The sequence below is a fragment of the Octopus bimaculoides genome, chromosome 4 (assembly GCF_046866305.1).
Source record: "Octopus bimaculoides isolate indiv1 chromosome 4, ASM4686630v1, whole genome shotgun sequence".
Lineage (NCBI taxonomy): Eukaryota > Metazoa > Mollusca > Cephalopoda > Octopoda > Octopodidae > Octopus > Octopus bimaculoides.
This window is the reverse complement of record NC_142931.1, coordinates 76888278-76905413: the sequence shown is the minus strand read 5'-3', so window position 1 is coordinate 76905413 and position 17136 is coordinate 76888278. Positions and strand designations below refer to the sequence as shown.

Sequence of the window (17136 nt, the reverse complement as noted above, 5' to 3'; positions counted from 1 at the left end):
TTTATCTTTTTTAAGACAAGAAAGAATTATTTTATGGAGATTTGGTTGTTATTTCTAACAAATTGTGAGGCTTCCTCATTTGCTTGTGTATTGAGTGGCTCAAAATAGTAACAAAATCAAAATGAAAAGGCCATATTTTTTTAGTGAAGTTTTCAGATATAGTCTTGTATTCTTTGTTTATTATACATTCTGTTGTATGTATTGTATTTATTTATAAAGAAAAAGAAAAAAGAAAAAAAAAATGCGGTTGGAGAAGGTTTCAGTTCAAATCTACATTCTTTGGTACTTTAAAAAAACATACACAGTATACCTAAGGGAAGCACTCAATAACTCTCTAACTGGGTTAAACTATTATTGTAGATGAGGGCATGAAGTTCAGATCAAGTGTGTTCAGTGAAAGGGGAATATGGAAAGAGAAATATAGACACACAAACACACACAAACACATACAGATAACTATATAAACACAATGTAATTGTTTGTACTATCTAAAAACTGGTACATAATTTATGTTATTCTCTCTTTATGTTGCTGCAGCCAGGACCTCCGAGAAGAATTTGGTACAATGAAATAAAGCCACTTTTGAGTGGGTGAGTGTGATAGTCTCTTAAAATTCAAAGGAGCTGTGATTTTTTTTTTTATTTCAGAGAGAAGCCTGACAGTTTTCTTCAACTCAAATTTACTCAACCAAGTTCTACTCAAATTTGCTTGGGCCAACACAAATCTTGTCCCAATGTGTCATGTAATGGGAAAGAACCTAATCACTTGTTATTAAGGAAAGTACTATGTGAAAATTAGTGTGCACTAAGGGTTAATTATTTCTTCAATTATCACATTAATCTAATGTTGCTAACCACTCTTTCTTCTGCCTATCCAGCTATCTCGCCATAACAGCCATATAAAACATAATAAACCAGTGACTGCTAGCAAGATGCATATACATGGGGGAAAAATGGCTAACTTTAAACACTGTTTCTTTTGCTTTGTTTTTGTGTGTTTTTAGAATTAGACACAGATAATAAAATGTGGCACAAACATAAATAAAAATTAGAAATTTAATTAAGCTTATCACCAATGTAATGAAAAGTGTGTTGTATTTAGCGGTTAGATATAAGTAGAAAGGGCAATGAGAATGGTTGGGTAGTCTTTTCTTAATTTCTTTATTTTCAACTGAAGTAGCAGCTCCTGCTATCAGGGTTGCTATTTTAATGCCTATTTTTCTGTGCTTGCATGTGTCAGATGATATTTGTTGAGGCAGATTTTCTACAGCTGAGCACTATTCCTATTGTCAACCCTCACCTGTTGCCAAGCAAGGCAATATTTTCCCTGAGTCCAGGCATGTTTTCATGGAAACTTGCAGACAAAGATCATCACTTGTATGTCATTGTTTGTTTACAAGTAGCATGCAATGCCACACATATGCATGATGGATCTTTCTTTTTTTAAATATCTCAACAAATTCTAAAGTTTCAGATCAAGCCAAAGTTTTAAAAAAAGATACTTCTTTAAGGTGCTGAAGAATAGAACCTGGAAGCATGTGATCGCAAAGCAAACTTCTTAAATATACAACTATGTCTGCAACCAAACGTAAGATAGACACAATGCCTCAAGTTAGTGTGGATGTCTGCATAGGGGAGGAATCATAACTGATTATATTGACTGTAGTACTTGAGTGGTATTTATTCTATTGATGAGAAAAACTAAAGTCAATTCTGACACGATGTGATCACATAATGTAAAATGCTATAACTAAACAGCACAAATCATTTTGTTGGCTCAAACTCTATTGATTCTATAAATCCTTTATCTGACAATAACAATAGTAACAACAATGATATCTGACACTGACATTAGGCCACAAGTTGGAAGTGATAAGTTTGGTCATTTGGATCAACTTACAATGTATCATTAATATTTATCACTTAATGTTGCCCCAAGGAGATGAAAGATATTTTGACACTAATAATATCTGAACTCTGACCATAAATAAACATGATAAAATACTGCAGGAATTTTAGTCCAAATATTTTATTGTTTCTGTTACCTAATGCCTTAATAGTTTCTAAAATAGGGTCATGGCTAGAAATTTGGGGTAGCAGTTAATCAATTAAATTGACTGGTATTTTATTTAGCTGATTCCAGAAGGATAAAAGGCCAGGCCATCATTATTATTTTAACATCTACTTTTCCATACTTGCATGGGTCAGGCAAGACTATACTGGATCAGAGTTTTTTATGGCTGGATACCCTTCCTGGTGCCAATCTCCACTTGTTTCCAAGTAAGGTAATAATCCTCCAGTCTAGTGAGCAAAGAACAGCCCAGGCCTAGTAACACAGAGAGCCAGGAACAAACAACATTGTCTGCATGAACACTGAGGCATTTGTTTCCAATTAGTGAACACACAACGACAAGGGAAAATATGAATTCACAGGCACAGATAACAGATTTCTTCAGTTTCTGTTTACCAATTTCATTGACAAGGTATTGATAGACCCACAACTGCAGCACAGGACACCAGTTGATAGTGTCCACAGAGTGGGACCAAACGTAACCAAACAGTTCCAAAGCAAATTCATTAACCACAGTGCCAGCATCTAGATGAAATTTTTAACCATACAGCCATAGAAGAGATACTGCAAGACATTTTGTCTAATGGCCTAATGATTTTGCCAGTCCACCATTCTCTGCTGTGCTAATGATAATAATAATTATCATTGCTATTCAAATTAACATAGCCACAAGACCTGCAGCAGTGGTGGGGAGAATATCTAGTTAATAAAATGTACCCCAGTGCTTCACTGACACTTATTTTAATGATCCTAGAAGGATGGAAAGACAAAGTTGATCATAACTGGACTTCAACTTAGAATATAAAGCAACATAAGTGGATGATCTAAGTTTACCTACACAGGAGGATCAATGTCTAAACACAGAAACTTAGCCAAAAACTTAATGGTTTATAATTTTAGTACTTCGAGGTTTTTTCTTTTTTAAGTCAGAAGAATAAGTGACCATAGCTCTTTACAGGGCCTCTTGAGTTTGGTGGAAGGTAGAGAAGGTGTCTTGATACCAGAGACCTAACCTGATCACACACAACAGAATGAACTTCCATAAAGGTATCCAAGATACCATGTTGTGGTATTAAAACTGGGAGATAGATAATGTTATTTGTTTATTCCAATTAAAAACAAACCCAGTATATTTGATTGAAATACAATGTAGATATAAATACAAGCAAGCCCCAAAATCCATTCATTCAATTTTTGTTTCTACTAGTTCATTTTGTGTATGTGTACAGACAGCTTTTGAGATTTTTATTCTCCATACTTTTCAAACTTCAAGGATTAAACAAAGTCAAATGGACAAATCTTGAGGACTGTTTGTATTACAAATACACATTCTAAAAACGAAGTAAATAGCCTAGGAAAATATAATGTCATAAATAACTCCCTTTTCTTATTTGCTGGTTTTATTTATTTGACTGCAGCCATGCTGTCCAGTAGTTTGTCTAGTACTCTTTAGAAGAGATGAACAGCAATGTTGACCAGGGTGAATTTTGAACTGATAACGTAAAGGGGTATAGCTAAATACCATAAGGTATTTTGTTTAATGTTCTGCTGATACAGCCATTCCTTGTCATTACACCCCCACTCCTGGAATCGAATTTCACACAGTTTCTATGTAGCAAATTCAATCACTAGATATTGGTTAGCTCAAGGTAATGATAGAGGACATGGCCAAAGTGCTGTGTAATGGAAATGAATCTGGAGCCATGTGACTGCAAAGCAAATTCAGGCATGTACACATTTAATCACAAACATAATTCTCCAACTGGTTAAGTGCTGATTCATCTCAGGAAACATTTTCTAATGATCTGACTGTTGACAGCTAACCAAAATGAAATCATGTAGAATAAAGAATAAAGTGTAGTACTTAAATACAGATCAGAACACCTGTAGTGGATGTGATCTCAAAACCTCTAAACTGGGTGCACAGTCAAGTCTAATTATTCCTGACAGGGGAACTGAAATATGTAGAATAAAGAGACCTATCATAAAAAGAAAACAATGAAATGCCTGCAATGAATTTCAACTCACAACACTAGAGCTGGTTATCCAAAAGCATTTTTCCACACTGCTATTTTACCCTGATCAACAATAATGAAGAAAGACAGAAAGGAAGAATCAGAGAGAGAAGTCAGAAGGGCATGGCATGGCATTGACAAACAGACAGACAGACAGATAGATAGATCGACAGATAGATAGATGGATTAATAGACAGGTTGAAAGACAGACAGACAGATAGATAGATATCTTTAGAGATTATACTTCTGGCAAAATATTTGAACACTTTGAGTGAAAAGAACAATCTTCTATCAAAGTAAAAGCCATCATTGAAATAATATTTACAAATATCGGAAATAGCAGACCATATTTCTTGTTATTTCAAACTGACAACCCTAAATGAGACATTTCATATAAAGAATTTGTCAGCACTTTTAACAAATCTCCTCTCTATAAAACAATCTATCTTTCAGATCAGTGGAAGCTTATGTCAATCAATTCTCTCTTTGCACAATGGAACACATGCACACCCACACACATAAAGTGAGAAACTGCTGTTTAGCAAATAAAAGAAATCATTATTATCAATAGTAGTTGTATGTTTTCTTTTTTAACTTTTTCAAGAGAGGCCAAATGATAAATCACATTTAAATGCTTCATGTTTCCCCAGCACAAAGAAGAGATTCACAATACTAGCATTACTTATTAAGTTAAATGTTTTTAGCGTTTATGACAAATCTCACTGCTTCTTGAATATCTGTCAAAAAATGTTCAGAGAGAAATAAGAAAGAACTCTATTATAGATGGATAATTTTTATGTTTAGCTTTGCTAACTTGTTTTTATTGTTTTTTTTTAATAATTTTGTTTATTGTTTGTTTGTTTGTTTTTTGCAATAATGGAAATTTAATATTAACTCTTAATAAAATGTGTGTAATATGAACAATTTAGTGTTTTCACTCCGATATGGAAACGAGTAAGAATATTTTACTGATCTTTTTTTTTCATTTTACCTTTTTATTATAAATGCATTTATTTATAAATATATTGTGGATGATTTAACACCCACACCAGTATTCTGTTCTACATTAATGTGAATTGGCAGAATCGCTTAGGCACTGGATTGGCAGAAATGATAAATTGGTGGACAAAATGCAGTGTGGCATTCAGAAGCTTGCTTTGCAACTATGTGCTTTCAGGCTTGATCCTACTATGCAGTACATTGGGCAAATGTCTTCAACCAAAAATTCAAAGTGGTCAATGTCTTGCAAGTGAAATTTGGTGGATAGATGAAATTTACTGAAGCTGGTAACAGCAGAGGAGACTAACCTGAGGCTGCTGGACTTCACAAAGGAAATGATGAAGGACTGAAGTAAGTGAAAAGACATATTGAAATGGAACCATTCAAACCATGCCAGCCATGGAAATGCAGATGTAAAACTTGATTATAATGATGATGTGTATATTTGTTGATGTACATCAGAGAGAAAACAACAATAAACCAGTGTATTTCTAGAAAAATAGCTTGTGAGGTTTTATTGCACTCAAGTTACATAGGCACTGTCATGTCACCCTCACTGGAAATACAATTGGAAATACAATTGGCAACATGAAACCAATTATGTTATTGTTCACAAACTGTGATATAAAATAATGATCATCATCACTATCATTTCAACGCCTATTTTTCCATGCTTGCATAGGTCGGAAGGAGTTTTTACGGCAGATTTTCTACAGTAGGATGCCCTTCCTGTCACCTTCACTTGTCTCCAAGCAAGATAATATTTCCTCATGGCCAGACATGTTCTCGCTGAATATTAGAAATGAATGACACTGCTTGTATGACAGTGACACTCATTTTACAAACATCAGATGATGTCAGAACAAGGAGTCACAAACACTCACACTCATACACACACACACATTCACACACAAACATACAAAAGTAGTTAAAACTCAAAAATACTATCTGTGCAGTCCAGACAATCTCAGAATTGCAATGATAGCAATAAAAATGAAAACACAGGGCCTTAGAAGGCCAAAAAGATTACAAACACTTTTTCAACTTACGGAGCTCCAAATTTCCATGACTTTACAGTATGGCAGCAATAATAATAATAATCATCATCATCATCATCTTCGTTTAATGTCCGCTTTCCATGCTAGCATGGGTTGGACGATTTGACTGAGTACTGGTGAAACCAGATGGCTACACCAGGCTCCAATCTGATTTGGCAGAGTTTCTACAGTTGGATGCCCTTCCTAACACCAACCACTCAGAGAGTGTAGTGGGTGCTTTTACGTGTTACCAGCATGAAGGCCAGTCAGGCGGTACTGGCAACGGCCACGCTCAAAATGGTGCAATTATGTGCCACCCGCACAAAAGCCAGTCCAGGGGCACTGGCAACGATCTCACTCGAAAATCCACAAAGGCCAGCCAGGCAGCCCTGGCAACGGTCACGCTCAAAATGGTGCATTTCATGTGTCACCCGCACAAGAGCCAGTCCAGGGGCACTGGCAATGATCTTGATCGAAAATCCCACGAAGGCCAGCCAGGCGGCACTGGCAACGGCCACGCCCAAAATGGTGCATTTCATGTGTCGCCCGCACATGAGCCAGTCCAGGGGCACTGGCAACGATCTCGCTTGAAAAATTTCATGTGTCACCCGCACATGAGCCAGTCCGGGGGCGCCGGCAACGATCGCGCTCGAGAATCCTATGACGGCCCCGCACAAGAGCCAGCCCAGGGGCACTGGCAACGATCTCGCTCGAAAAATTTCATGTGTCACCCCACAAGAGCCAGTCCAGGGGCACTGGCAACAATCTCGATTGAAAATCCCACGAATGCCAGCCAGACGGCACTGGCAACGGCCACGCCCAAAATGGTGCATTTCATGTGTCGCCCGCACATGAGCCAGTCCAGGGGCACTGGCAAAGATCTCGCTTGAAAAATTTCATGTGTCACCCGCACATGAGCCAGTCCGGGGGCGCCGGCAACGATCTCGCTAGAGAATCCTACGACGGCCCTGCACAAGGGCCAGTTCAAGGCACTGGCAACGATCTCGCTTGAAAAATTTCATGTGTCACCCGCCCAAGAGCCAGTCCAGGGGCACTGACAACGATCTCGCTCAAAAAATTTCCTGTGTCGCCTGCACATGAGCCAGTCCAGAGGCACTGGCAACAATCTCGCTCGAAAAATTTCATGTGTCAACCGTACATGAGCCAGTCCGGGGGCACCGGCAACGATCTCACTCAAGAATCCTACGACGGCCCCGCACAAGAGCCAGCCCAGGGCACTGGCAACGATCTCATTTGAAAAATTTCATGTATCACCTGCACATGAGCCAGTCCGGGGGCGCCGGTAATGATCTCGCTTGAGAATCCTACGACAGCCCCGCACAAGAGCCAGTTCAAGGCACTGGCAACGATCTCGCTCGAAAAATTTCATGTGTCACCCGCACAAGAGCCAGTCCAGGGGCACTGGTAACGATCTCGATCGAAAATCCCACGAAGGCCAGCCAGGCGGCACTGGCAACGGCCACGCCCAAAATGGTGCATTTCATGTGTCACCCGCACATGAGCCAGTCCGGGGGCGCCGGCAACGATCTCGCTTGAGAATCCTACGACGGCCCCGCACAAGAGCCAGTTCAAGGCATTGAACAGGGGCACTGGCAACGGTCTCGCTCGAAAAATTTCATGTGTCACCCGCACAAGAGCCAGTCCAGGGGCACTGACAATGATCTCGATCGAAAATCCCACGAAGGCCAGCCAGGCGGCACGTGCAATGGCCAATCCTTTCTACTATAGGCACAAGGCCTGACATTTTTTTTTTGGTGGTGGTGGTGGTGGTGTGGGGGGAATGAGTCGATTAATCAACCCCAGTGTTCAACTGGTACTCATTTATCGACCCTGAAAGTATGAAAGTCAAAGTCGAACACAATGGAATTTGAACTCAGAATGTGAAGACAGATGAAATACCGCTAAGCATTTTACCAAGCATACCAACAATTCTGTCAGCTTGCTGCCTTAATGATAATAATAATAATCCTTTCTAGTATAGGCACAAGGCCTGAAATTTTGGGGAAGGAGACTAGTCAATTATATTGACCTCAGTTTTTTATTGGTTCTTAATTTATCGACCCCGAAAGGATGAAAGGCAAAGTCAACCTCGGCAGAATTTGAACTCAAAATGTAGCAGCAGAGGAAATACCGCTAAGCATTTCACTTGGCATGCTAATGATTCTGCTGGCTCACCAACTTAATAATAATAATAATAATAATAATAATAATAATAATAATAATAACAACAACAGAAGTGACAGAACTGTTGGAATATTGGATGAAATAGTTGAATGTTAAGTCTTCGGATTTGCATATGCAGCATTCAAAGCTACAACAGCTCTTAATCCCCCATCCACCCAGGTTGAACTTTAATGGCAGATGCATTTTGTAAGGTAAAAGTAGAACTTTCCACTCAAAATAAGACATTACTAACAAGAGCTGTCATTCATCTTAACCAAATGAATACCAGTGTTTTAATAAATCTTAATATATTTTTATGGCACCACTACCAGCAGCCTTGACTATCACAGAAACCAAACATTTAGTAGATGCTACATTTACAACACCAATTCTTTAAAGTACTAAAATGGTTTACTTAGCAAAGTAGGCATTTAAGAATGCCATTAGTATGTTTTAATATTGCATGAAGCTCATGGCCATTAGAACCACCCTTAAAAATAAAAGCAAAAGCTACTTTGGATTTTCTTTTAAATCTTCAGTCTTTCAAGTATTAAACTGATTGATTGACCATTCCAATATCACCAAGAGTAATCAGAAGAGTGCCATATGTATTTCTCTCTCTCCAAGTAACCCACAGTAAGCCAACAAAATTATATGTGTAATCATTGCATTATCATCATTCAACAGCGAACAACAAAAGCACTATGACAGTGTGTGCATGGGTATATCGCTAATAAGTTTATGCACATAAATAAACATACATTTAGTGCCCCTATTTAGACAGATACCTCTTCCCCACCTCTTTTTTTCTCTTTACAGAATAGATTGGAGAACAGCTTGGCGAGGTTTCTGGTATTTGCCAGCTCATCGACACTGCCTACTGTGAGAGATAAAGCAATCTGCAGCTACTGATGAAAACTACAGTCAGTAACATTTACCAATTTTACTAACTTGTCTATCAGTACATTTACTGATAGAATTTTAATTAACTGAAGTAGTATTGATATCATCATCACTGTTTAATGTCTGCTTTTCCATGTTTGCATGAGTCAGACAGAATTTAATGAGGCAGATTTTCTACAGCCAGATACTCTTACTGCCACCAACCTTCACTTGTTTCCAAGCAAAGTAATATTTCACCATGGAAGACAAGAGATGAACACTGTCACTTATATGATGGTAATGCTCATTTACAATCACCACATGACATCAACACAAACATACAAACACACCATTTATATATATATATATATATATATATATATATATATATATATATATATATAGGAAAATAAAAAATAATAATAATAATAATAATAAGGCAGAATGCTAAACTGAAAGCATATTTTAATATAGATGTGCATAAGGAAGATTAAAAAATATTTCTAACCGGCTTTCATTGCATGGCAAATTTTCAAGAAGAAGGGGAAATGAAAATAATGTTTTTTACAAAAATATAAAAAATATATAAAAAAAAATAAATATACCAATACATCATTATCATATTGGTTAGAAATATAATACTTTTTAATCCTCCTTATGCACATCTATATTAAAATATGCTTTCAGTTTAGCATTCTGCCTTATTATTATTATTAATATTATTTTATTTTCCTATTATTTCTCCACGTGAAGTTAACACAACTCCACCATTTACTGACTTCTATAAATATATATATATGTATGTATGTATGTATATATATATATATATATATATATATATATATATATATATATGATGTGCTTCTTTCAGTTTCTTTCTACCAAATATACTCACAAAGCTTTGGTCAGCCTGGGACTATATTATGTTTATATATCCATATATTTATACGTCCATGTATATTTTTAGCATTCATATATTTTGTTTTAATAATTGTAGTTTTATTGTCTTTTAAACAGTTTAATTAGCTTTAAACATAGCAATGTTTATAATATTAGCTTATTACAAGTACTTTTATTAGTTCCTATTTAATGAAATTTAAGTGTACATTAGTCACGGGTAATTTAATATTATAACTTGTAGTGGTGATATATTAATGAGTATGCAGGGTTTTATTAGTATCTTTTGAATGATGAAATAATGTATTTCATAAAAATATCAGTTAAATTAATTTCAATCGTGTTTTGTTTTGGATAAAATTTTATAAGGTTTGAACTTTCATTGTAGTATTACCTGTAGAAGACCAGTGGGATTATTATTTATGTGGACTTAAAAAGGGATCGTAATTTAGCATATAATTTAGTTATTGCAGATTACCATTAATATCGAAACAATGTACATTGGTTTAAATGTCTCTTGCTTTATTTTTAGTAAAGTTAGTGTTTAATCCTGCCTACATATTGATTGATTGAAGTAATGTAGTTATTAAGCTTTTACTTTTATATTTCACTAAGGAAAATGGTTGGGATTATAATTTTGTATGGCTTAATAGAGTTGTCGCTTTTTAGTTACGTATTTTGGAATGTTTGTAATTTACTTATGGGATTTAATTATCGATACGGTTGTACATTGGGTAAATGTGTTTGAAAGTTGTGGCTTTTTTGGTTTGTTTGTTTGTTTGTTCCCAAACAACACTTATTTTAGTGCTGTTGACACTGCCAAATTGAATGGTACTGCCCAGGTGTCGAAACCATAATAATATCCGTGGGGCAGCTGATGATGGAGGTATGTTGGATTGTTGGTATGGCTGTGGAATACTATTATAATGCATCCTTTTGATATATATATATATATATATATATATATATATATATATATATATGTATATATATATATATACACACACACACACACACACATATATCAGAATACTATAAATTTGTAAGTAAAGGGTATAGTTGACTGAATAGTAGACTTCCTGCCCATACATCATTTAGTATTTTACTGGTACTTAATTTGTTGATCACAGGAGAGGGGAGAGAAATGAAATGCAAAAGTCAGCCTTAGTGAAACTTAATTTGGAACACTGAACTCAATATATATATATATATATGCATACTGGTATTTTTTTTTCTTTTCTGCCACTGCACGAACAAATAGCAAAAGTGGGAGTAGAATATAAACTTTCTCTCTTTTTAACCTGTAGGGGCTGGAGGAAGAGACAGAACACATTACTTTTGTGGATCCTTCAAGATCAGTGAGTTTAATACCCAATAATATTCCATTTAAACTGTTGCAAGCCAGCATTTGCAGGAAAGATAAAAGCAGGAAGATGATTCCAGAGGTTTGATGTTCTGAGAAGGAAAGTCTGGGCATTGTGGTTCATGCAAGGTTACAGAGGTGGGAGTGGGTAGAAGCAACAAGGTGGAGAAGTGAGTGTTTGGCAGTGCCTGATTTGAAGCACATAAAAGACTGGCCAGCTACAAAGAACAGAAGCTATTATAGTAGTGACAGGAAAGACAGAGAGGAGAGACTATGCTTGTGAATCAGAGTGTGTCTGTTGGTGATTTAACACCCTGCTGAAAATAGCAACTAAATCCCCTTCAAATCGCACACAACTGTCTTTAACAATAAATAAATAAATAAATAAATAAGATGGATACATTATACAATCAGTCTGATATAAACTATGTCTGGAAAGACAGTATGTTCTTGGTTGAAATGCATTAGATAATAGGTCTACTTGATCTGAAGTGACTTGGGGCTAAACATCAAGTAGCAGCAGCATAAGGACAGTGATATTCTTATGCCACAGCTGGCTCTGAAGCAAGGCACATCTGGTCACTTGTTATTAATGTGCCACCTCAAAACATTAAACTGGAAACTATAAATATTGCTTGCCTGCCTAGAGACACAATACATACCTCATGAGCTTGTGCGTTAATATACAAACATATTGGTAGATGATAAATGTATTTCAATGCACTAACATGACATATCTCTATGCATACTAATGTATTGATGTGCATGAAAACAGATGCATTAAGCACAAGAGGAAGCAATTTAGAAATGTGACTTGATGTATGTGTGTATACATAAGTAGATAAATATGAAGCTCATAAAACTATTATGGCAGATGTTTTCTTTCTTACTTGGTGATTATTATGATTATGATGATAATCTCTTAATATCCTTGTTCCATGCTGGCAAGGGTTGAATGGTCTGAGGACTGCATTGTGTTTCAGTGACTGTATCGGGTTGTTTTCTATAGCTGGATACCCATCCGAATGCCAACTACTTTACAAAGCATACAGGGTGCTTTTTTTCATGTCACCAGAACTAGTGAGGTCACCATCCAGCTTGCAAAACTAAGCTGGATGGCAACCATCTGAGTGGGACACTGAGATAGGCACAAGGTCAGAATTTCGATGGGGTGGGGATGAGTAGAGCATACCACTGGCCCTAATACTTAACTCAAAATTTATTTCATTGACCCATCTATATGATAGATAGGGCATGGTCTGAATAAGGACTGATTCAGACAATGATGACTTGTCCAAAAAATGCCAGTGTGGAAAATGGATGCAGTATTCTACAGCAGGATGCTTTCTTCTGCTAACTCTTATTTGCATTTTAAGAAAGGCAATTTTCATTCCATTTGTCTTCAAAAGGCAGAAATACTAGATGATTTGTTGACAAGGAAATGACAATAGATAACACCAGCTACAGTTCAGTGATTTTTCATGCAATTACAAATTATAAACATTCATGTATGTACATACGTATATACACAAACACACACACACACAGAGTTTCGTAGAGTTGCTATCAACTAAATTCACCCAAAGATATTGGCTCATCTAGGGCTATAGTAGAAACACTTGCCCAAGATGCCATGCAGTAGGACTGAACCCAAAACTATGTGGTTGTGAAATGAACTCCTTAAATATACAGCCATGTCATATATATATATAATCCCCCCAAAAAACAGAGAAAAAACAACAGCGCAAGGACATGGTACATGCAAAGTATATATATATATATATATATATATATATATATATATATATATATATATATATATATATACATATGATATTTTAATGTCCATCTTTCATGTTGGCATGGGTTGAACAGTTTGCCAGGATCTGAGGGTCCAAGGATAGCATCATGCTTCAACATAGTTTCTATGGCTGGAAGCACTTTCTAATGCCAACCATTTTACAGAGTGTACACACACACATATATAAATGCAGATGACTGAAATAATCTGGTACCAAAAAAAGTGGTGCTCTCTGCTCTGAGATTAATGCACTGTCACTGTGCAGTGTCCATTGTTAAGAAATTTAACTCTGGCCAACTCATTTTATCTCCTAACAAATGTTATGTTATTTTCCATTGAACAAAAGTGGAAGAGATTCACTGTTGCACTGGTAGTGTTTACATGGCCAAAAGCAACTATGTAGTGGTCAGGGTCTAAAAATATGGTGTATGTGTGTGTGTTTGTGTACGCAAACATAAATACTTGAATCTGTAGATATAGTGAGACCGTTGCCAGTGCCCCTGGACTGGCTCTTGTGCGGGTGGCACATAAAAGACACCATTTCGAGCGTGGCCGTTGCCAGTACCGCCCGACTGGCCTTCGTGCAGGTGACACGTAAAAGCACCCACTACACTCTCTGAGTGGTTGGCATTAGGAAGGGCATCCAGCTGTAGAAACTCTGCCAAATTAGATTGGAGCCTGGTGTTGCCATCCGGTTTCATCAGTCCTCAGTCAAATTGTCCAACCCATGCTAGCATGGAAAGCGGACGTTAAACGATGATGATGATGATGATGATGATATATATATATATATATATATATAGATATATACAACTCTTGAGAGAGAGAGAGGGGGAGGGAAACCTTACCTTTTCTTTTCACCCAGGTAATCCAACAGAAAAGTAACGACAGCACCAATGCTGACAAAGCATAACAACCTGCAACAGAGAGAGAATGAAAATGAGACAATGATGATGAAGGCAATACCAATGAAAAAGATGAAATAGATAATAACAAAAATAAAGATGAAGATGACAATGAAGAAAGAGATCAAGAGAAATAATGCTGTCTCTATTTGAAACCAGTATTGACACCAAATTGATTTTTATTTATTCTAATACATTTATTTTATCTGTTTGATCCATTTAAACATATTTTTGACTACTTTACACCTATTTTATTTCTTTAGTACATTTAGGCACGTTACTCTGATGACAATTTCAGAATAAATTGTTTACTCTTTACAATTTTCTTGAAAATGTAGGTCTCTACTTCAGTTTGAATGCCAACTGTCATCTTTTCCATTAGAAGGTTTTCATAAACACAAAAAGAATCTTTAAAATTGAATAGTGGCATCAGCAAAAATCTGGCCAACAAGAAATATATTCAACATAGATCTGCCCAATCAAATTTGTTCTGGAGCATAATAAAAGAAATCATGTCTGAAGACAAAATACAGAGAACCTGACAGAAAGTCTGAATGTCAGAAACTTAGTGATATGAGCAGCAAAGCAAGACAGCTACAAAATTCTTCCATTTGGCAGAGTTTCCAGAGTTGTGATTGTCAAAATGCTCTGTTGTAAAAAGACGTATCTACACCAACATTACACTCACCACTTTTACAGGCATATTCTTATTTTTCCTTAAACACACATTTTCCCACAATGAACAGAACTCTCCAATGTCACTTTGTTTTCTTTTCTTGGAAAAGTTGTGTTCTATGTAAATTCTTAATAAAACAGATGACGAACTGAAGACAAAAGTCTACTTTTCTCATTTATCCAGCATGTCACCCAATTTACAGTTTAAAAAATTGAACATTTATATATAAGAGTGGTACTGATGTGCAGTGTTAACATCATTCTTTATGTCTTACATATCAACACGTGATCCTTCAGGACAAAAAAAAAACAACAAAAAACAAACAAACAAAAATAAACAATAAAAGAACTTGGGTGCTCACTAAATAAACGTATGAAAGGGCATTGTCTTTTTCTGGTTAGCTCTAGTCAGGTAACAAGATATTCTCATTCAAGTTTCCCTGTCCATATATTTCTCAGTTGAGGATCACATATAGTGAAAAATTCTAAGTGGTGACTGAATATATAAACCACTATGTGCATTCACTTCTTTACTCTCATTTGCTTATCTAAACCTATGTATACTGGTAGATTGTTAAAATGTCAAACAAATAACTTTCAATATTTGTGCTAGCACTTTGTGTTCAGAGTCATCGAATTTGGTTCAATTACGATTACGATTTAACTTGCCCCAACAGGTCTTCGCAAGCAGAGTTTAGTGCCCATGTGTCCAATCCACTTTGGGAGATCAGCACTTCTTTATGGAGCTGTTGGCAATATATATATATATATATATATATATATATATATATATTGCATGAAAAATTATATCAGCTGCACAATAAATAAAAATACAACACAAAACCATTCATACTGAGTTACATAGTAACACAATTTCTTTCACATATTGGGAAATGCAAAATACATTTAAAAACTGACTGCACACGCAGAGAAAAATTTAATTTCCATTAACATTTTAGTTAAATATTAGATCGAATGTTGCTTCCAAGAATATAACACAATAGGAGAGTGGGCTGCTTGCTGAACATATTTCTGCTTGATCTTTTTCTCCCCTTTTTTTTTTTTTTTTCACTTTATATTGATGTCTTTTTACTTGGAAACTGTTCAGTCATGAAGTAAGAGTGGAACCTATTGTCAATCAGACTTACTGAGAACACAATGGATGCAGGAATTAAGAAATGCTGAGAAGAGACATAAAAACAACAACCACAACAACAATCACTGCTATATTGATGAGATATAACATTTTGTGATCAGATTTTGGCAGTTAGTTGCTTAACACATTTCAGAGAAGAAATATTTTTCAATATATTATGATTATTTGTTTTAAAAGATGCAGAACTTTATTAATAACAAAGTGGGAAGTCCCTACTAAAGACAATTTCCAATGAACTAGATTTTTTTATATGTAAATATGCCCTATTAGCAGGCCAAACTCACAGTGTTAAAGTTATCAAGTCTCCAGTACAGTTTGAATGAAAGGTCTTCTAACTGTAACCATCTCATATTTTATCAGACCCACTGAATCTAGGACTAATCACCACAATTGCACTGCTACTGCACAATTTTATCATTTGCTAATGTTGTGGGTTATAAGAAACTCTCTGATACTATTCAGTTCAAAACAAAATAGAAAAAGGAGATAAGAGTGAAGCGATAATGACTAGGGATTTCCATATACCCTTCAAAGTGGAGTTCAAAGGATCCCCAATTAATGTGAAATTGGATGCATGCCCCCTCAAATGGTAAGAACATATGAAAGTATGTGTCTCTTTATCAACCTGAGAATAAGGTAAGGAGACAGGCAGAGCTGGTGTGCCACAAACCTGCTCACAGGTTGTGAATGCAGTAGATGAGAAAAAGGAATATTAAAGACTTGGCCAGAGATATTAGTACTGATACTGACTCTTAGTTTGGCATCACCTTTGCAGCAGAATTCAGACAAGTAGTAAGCATGGAAATAATCTGCAACAACAGGTCAGACTAGACCTTCAAGCATTGATGAGCCTTGGAGATCTCAAGTCTATCCTAGAGTTAAAGCTCAGTGGGTGTGGACGAAAGATTGATCAAATTAGAGATGCAGAACAGAAAGAAAGCTACTAATATGCTTAGTTAGAAAGGTTGCTTGAGGACTTTCTGTCCAAAAGAAGAGGGAAGGGAAAATAAGGAAGGTTGCTAATAACAGCAGAGATGGCAACACTAGCAAGCATATATGGTGAAGACCATATCTGAAGCTGTCAATGTTCTCACAGCACTAATGGTTCCATCTCTAAGAATAGTTCATAGAAGTAAAGACAAAGTTGTTTCT

At 36.1% G+C, this 17136-nt stretch overlaps 1 protein-coding gene across 3 annotated transcripts in view; it reads right to left on the bottom strand.

Annotated features, from left to right (window-relative positions):
* LOC106878824 (uncharacterized) overlaps positions 1–17136 on the bottom strand; it is a 237021-nt gene that overhangs the window by 89574 nt on the left and 130311 nt on the right. For all 3 annotated transcript variants that reach the window (XM_089350842.1, XM_089350844.1, XM_089350843.1), the window contains exon 3: positions 14097–14165. In XM_089350842.1, the coding sequence (XP_089206968.1) occupies positions 14097–14165 (69 nt within the window). The remainder of the gene's footprint in view (positions 1–14096; positions 14166–17136) is intronic.